General features: G+C 41.0%; 1 protein-coding gene across 1 annotated transcript; it reads left to right on the plus strand.

The window, feature by feature from the left end:
• The first annotated feature begins 2,097 nt into the window (after positions 1–2,097).
• LOC100358336 (actin-related protein 3) lies at positions 2,098–4,075 on the plus strand. The gene has a single exon (XM_051844022.3). The coding sequence runs from the start codon at positions 2,232–2,234 to the stop codon at positions 3,333–3,335; it is 1,104 nt and encodes a 367-aa protein (XP_051699982.2). The 5' UTR covers positions 2,098–2,231; the 3' UTR covers positions 3,336–4,075.
• Positions 4,076–6,039: the final 1,964 nt, after the last annotated feature.

Raw genomic sequence — 6,039 nt, forward strand, 5'->3', positions numbered from 1 at the left:
TTTCTGGAATCAGACCCAGTGATTGTCCAAGGACCTGGCCATACCCCACGTCCTTCTCTGTTTTCCAGCCTATCACACAGTCACAGGGTGCAGGGGATCCACTCTCTGCCCTGAGAGCCTCCCTATCCCTGGAGCCAGCCACCTGTCCCACAGAGGTTGATCGGTGCTCTGCTTTGGCAAGTTCATGTATTTACTCAGTTTTCTTTTGATACATTGATTTTTCCTATTGAATTGTAAGTATACTTTACATATGCAGAATGCTATTTTCCTGACATATGTTACTATTTACCATCTGTCTTTAAGTAGCATGATATGTAAAAATTCTATTTCAGTATTCACAATATATATTGTTTTCTTTACATTCTCAGCCCAATACCAGAGTTGTAAATATATGTACATTTACTTTTTGCTACACTATAAAGAGAATCTGCAGATGATAAACATTTTCTTTTAAATATTTATTTATTTATTCATTCATTCTGAAAGAGTTACTGAGAGTGAGAGGGAGATAGAGAGACAGAGAGAGAGATATCAATCTGTTAGTTAGTTCCCCACAGGGCCACAATGGCCAGCACTTGGCCAGGTCAAAGCTAGGAGCTTCATCTGGATGTCCCACATGGGTGTCAGGGGCCCAAACACTCGGATAAGTGGAGCTGGATAAGAAATAGTCATCTGCAACATGAACTAGTGCCCATGTGAGATGGCAGCACTGCAGGTGGCAGCTTTACCTGCTACACCACAATGCCAGCTCCCTTTTGTTAAATTTTATCATTTCATTATCTTTGCTTAAACATTTGACATACATAAAATTTATTTTAGTGCAGGATGGAGTTAATTAAGAACATTTTGATTTCATGTAGGCCAATGTTGTGGCACAACAGGTTAAGCCACTCTTGCAAAATCAGTATCCCATACTGGAGTCCTGAGTTCAAGTGCTTACTGCTCTGCTTCCCACCCAGCTTCCTGGTAATGAGCCTCAGAAGGTGGCAGAAGATGACCTGAGTACTTGGGCTCCTACCACTCGTGTGGGATAGAGTTTTCGGCTCCTGCCTTTAGCCAGGCCCATCCCTGGCTATTGTGACATTTGAGGATTGAAACAGTGGGTGGAAGTAGTCTCTCTCAGTATCTCACTCTTTGTCACTCTTTCATTCAAATAAATAAATAACAATACTTTTTTTAAATTTAAAAGAAATATTCATTTTTAAATATTTAGTAAAACAAAGGACACAACTACTATACAATATTGACACTTGTTATGATTTTGCTTATAAAGAAAGAACCCCTTCCCTCTGAAATATGTCCCAAATGCTGTCTCAGAAAATTCTCTATAGGCCTTGCACATATCCCCAATGAAATATGGTCTTCTTAATTTTTACTTGTTGAACTCCATTTAGTTGAGCATTAAGCCTTTGACTACCATGTAAATTAAAAATCTGCTATCTCAAAAATTAAAAAAGAAAGGAAGGGAGAGTGGGAGGAACAAATGGAAGGAGTGATGAAGAGAATATCAAATATTCTTAGAACTGTATCTATGAGCTACATTGAGTCTACTCTTGGTAATAAAATTACATTTAGGGGCGTCGGCACCGGCAGCCATCTTGGCTTCCGGGGAAAGGCGGCGTGAGGGGGAGAAGTTGTAGGGTGGGGGCAGGAGTGAGGAGGAGGGAAGAGAGAGGGGGAGGAGGCCGCGGCGGGGCAGGGCGGGGACTGCCTGGCTGCCTGGGTTGCGGAAGTGGTAGCCGCTGACCGAGCCTGCTGCTTTCTTGCTACTGCTTCGGCTTGCCAGCTTCCCCCCCAGACGGAGAGGGCGGCCCGGCTGTGGATGGTCAGATAGTTCCCATCTTCTGCCGCCAATCCCTGGCCCCAAGCAGCACGGAGCAGACGGCGGCGGCAGCGGCAGCAGCAGGCGAGGAGGAAGATGGCGGGACGGCTGCCGGCCTGTGTGGTGGACTGTGGCACGGGATTTATTTATTTGAAAGAGTTAGAAGGAGAGAGAGAGAGAGAGAAATCTTCCGTCTGCTAGTTCACTCCCCGAATGGCCACAATGACTGGGGCTGGGCCACACCAAAGCCAGGAAGCAGGAGCTTTTTGCAGGTCTGCCACATGGGTGGCAGGGACCCAGGTATACAAAACTAGGATATGCTGGAAATACAGAACCACAGTTTATCATCCCTTCCTGTATTGCTATTAAGGAGTCAGCAAAAGTGGGTGATCAAGCTCAAAGGAGGGTGATGAAAGGTGTTGATGACCTAGACTTCTTCATTGGTGATGAAGCAATAGAAAAACCTACATATGCAACAAAGTGGCCAATTCGCCATGGTATAGTTGAAGATTGGGATTTGATGGAAAGGTTTATGGAACAAGTGATCTTTAAATATTTAAGGGCAGAACCTGAAGACCATTATTTTCTTTTGACTGAACCTCCACTGAATACTCCAGAAAACAGGGAATATACTGCTGAAATAATGTTTGAGTCTTTCAATGTTCCAGGCTTGTACATTGCTGTACAGGCTGTTCTTGCCTTAGCGGCATCCTGGACCTCAAGACAAGTAGGAGAACGGACATTGACTGGTACGGTAATAGACAGTGGAGATGGTGTCACTCATGTCATTCCTGTGGCTGAAGGGTATGTGATTGGCAGCTGTATTAAACACATTCCAATCGCAGGACGAGATATAACATACTTTATTCAGCAACTGCTGAGAGACCGAGAAGTAGGAATCCCTTCAGAACAATCCCTGGAAACTGCTAAGGCAGTAAAGGAGAGCTATAGTTATGTCTGCCCAGATTTAGTAAAGGAATTTAACAAGTATGACACAGATGGGTCAAAGTGGATTAAGCAGTATACTGGAATCAATGCTATCTCTAAGAAAGAATTTTCCATTGATGTTGGTTATGAGAGATTCCTGGGACCTGAAATCTTTTTTCATCCAGAGTTTGCTAATCCAGACTTTACGCAGCCTATCTCAGAAGTTGTAGATGAAGTAATTCAGAATTGTTCTATTGATGTTAGACGTCCTCTCTACAAGAATATTGTCCTCTCTGGAGGTTCAACCATGTTCAGGGACTTTGGACGTCGTTTGCAAAGAGATTTGAAAAGAACTGTAGATGCCAGGCTGAAGTTGAGTGAAGAATTGAGTGGCGGTAGATTGAAGCCAAAACCTATCGACGTACAAGTTATTACACACCACATGCAACGATATGCAGTTTGGTTTGGAGGATCGATGCTGGCTTCTACACCTGAGTTCTACCAAGTATGCCATACCAAAAAGGATTATGAAGAAATTGGACCTAGCATTTGTCGTCACAATCCAGTGTTTGGAGTCATGTCGTAAAATTGACTTCATAGTTCTTGGGGTTAGGGAGGTGGAGAAGAGATATTCTTTCTGATTACCTGTTTTGTCTGGATGGCTGATTTTGAGGTTTTAAACCTGACTTGAAATAGTTAAGACCAAACATGATTATACAGGAATATTTTAATAAGTGTATCAACATGCACATGTAGAAGAGAGCCAAAATGATTAAGTGTTTTTCTTTAGATTGAATATTTGAATCTTACGTGTAACAAAAGAAGTGGGTTTTAGTTCTTTCTGTGCCCTGATATTTTGTATATTATTGAATTATCCAAGATTTGATGGGATTTATCGGTATGTAGATAGCTCTATAATGCTTGAATTGTACACTTCTAAATGTACAATGCAAGAGCTTGTTTATATTTCATACTTTTTATACTTTGAGGAAAAAAGTCAAAGAAAAACTGTAGTATTTGAGGAAAAAAGTGACCAAGTAAAGGATAAATTTAAAAAATAACCTCATGAGACTTGGTGTACACACTCATGGGATTCCAGTTATTACAAATTGCTCCCCTCTCCTTATCCCTTCCCTCCCTACCAGTGGTTTTCTTTGCAAGTGCTTTTGGAACTAAGAAGCTGTATCTTGGATTAACTGATGCCTGCTAGTGCTTTCTGATACTTGCATTCTGTTTCTTGCTTAAAAGAAAGTAAAGACAAGACTGTTGGACCAGTAAAAAAAAAAATTACATTTAAGAAGAAAAGAGAAAAGAAGAAAAGAAAAAGAATATTGTTGTCCACGTGAATATCAGATAATTAAGAGAAAAGAAAACATGTGATTCTTTCAGGAAATTTCCAAATTATCAGGGAGATAATAAAAATATAAAGTAGTGTCTTATGGCAATTATGGTCACTGTGAAATATTAATGATGCAAAATGTATGCAACAACTTTTAGGAAGAGAATTTCCAGAGAATGAATAGCATGAGGTGAAACAGAAAGGAGAAAAAAGGACCCACTGGAGAGAATTGCAGGGGCAGTGGTAGGATGGAGTAGCAGCAACAAGGAGATTAAACCAAGTTGAATAGGACTAGAAAAAAAATTAACAAAGGGAAGTATCACCCTGATGGTGAGCAGGGCTTCTTGTTAATAATCTTTGCCAATTTGCAACTGAATCTGACCTTGCTTAAATAGACTGTTAGTGAAAGATTATTCTAAACTAGGGAAAACAGAGAGTAAAGTTTGAACTCAGTGCCAACAATTTATAAACTTTATTTCTGCTTTCATTTGATCATTCATTCATCAATACCACCAGATTTGTAGCCCCTAAACATATTTTATTCATTCATTCCCAAATATATTCTGAGTCTTTATGAAGTGCCAAGCACTTTGCAATGTGCCAGGGATGCAAAGATGAAAAAAAATTGCTCCCTGTGCTGGGGAACACACAGAGTACTGAGATAAATAAAACTGTAGCACAACTGAATAGTCTGAGAGCTAGCACGCAGGAATGTAAACTGGGTTGTAAGAGCCTAATAAGTGAGCAACCAGTGTTACCTGGAGCTCCCCACAAGAACGACACTATGTTAACAACATCCAGCAAGTCTGTGATGAGCAGTTTATTAACCTAGAAGGTACATGAACAAGGTGCAGAGTATGACAGACAGGAATGTCTCCTGGGATTGGAACCATGGTGGGGATTGGTATATGCTGGTAGGATCTCATAGGACTACTGTATATTGGAAGGATCATCAGGGAAGCCCCTGTTTTATAGCCCTGTTCTCTCTGAAGGTGGATCTTCCCTGTAGACATTCTGTCCACTTCCATCCCTCCTTCTTTACTAACCCATACTTGGAGGCACTGATCAGACATGAGAAAATCCATCAGCTAGATATCACCTGGGCATCATCGCATTGAGAAACAATCATGATGGGGGATACTGATTGAACACTTTGCATGTGCCAGACACTGTTCTAACCATTTTTCTCAGTTCACACAAACCACCCGCATAACTTCTTATTCTTCATCTGAGAAAACAAAGGCCCTGAGCTGTCAAAGAAGCTATCCAATACACCTGGCACTTAAACACTAATGATAGAGGTGGGTATGGTGGTACAGTTGGTTAGGATGCTGCATTGGATACCCACAACCCATACTGGAGTGCTGGTTTTCTGCTAATGTATCCCAGAAGACCTGGATGGGTTTCTGGCTCCTGGTATTGGCTTGACCCCGTCTTGACTGTTGTAGGCATTTGGGGAATGAACCAGCAAATGGAAGCACTTCCTCTCGCCCTGCCCCCTCCATCATTCAGACTTTTAAGTAAGTGAAAATAATAAATACTTGAACAGTAATAATGCGAAATAGTTGAATATTCAGTCCCTTCCTGTCTTCAGATTGCTGGTGTTAGAAAGAGAAATCACAGCTCTGGAATAGACAGAGTATCATAACCTGGACATACAGGTTATTCCCCTAAGCATACAGATTAACTTGATAGAGATTACAGCAAAATGAAACCACTCACAAAACAGTCAAGTGTTGGATTTTATGGTTCTTATGAGAAACACAATATATGAATTTGGATGAAGGAGTTGCTACCGCATGTTCTTACTGGTCAAATAAACTATGTGTTCATGGTCAGCTATACAACATAGTATCTCTTGTGATTAGATGCCTTTTGTATTCCACTAACTTCAAAATGAATGTGGTTTTTGGTTTGTTCATTTATCTAAGATGAAGAATAAAGTTAGTTG

This window comes from Oryctolagus cuniculus, chromosome 6 (assembly GCF_051225735.1).
Source record: "Oryctolagus cuniculus isolate XC-2025 breed Fujian yellow rabbit chromosome 6, ASM5122573v1, whole genome shotgun sequence".
Classification (NCBI taxonomy): Eukaryota; Metazoa; Chordata; class Mammalia; order Lagomorpha; family Leporidae; genus Oryctolagus; species Oryctolagus cuniculus.

Excerpts from the sequence above, each read along its gene's own strand:
- LOC100358336 (XM_051844022.3), top strand. The coding sequence starts at position 2,232 with ATGAAAGGTGTTGATGACCTAGACTTCTTCATTGGTGATGAAGCAATA.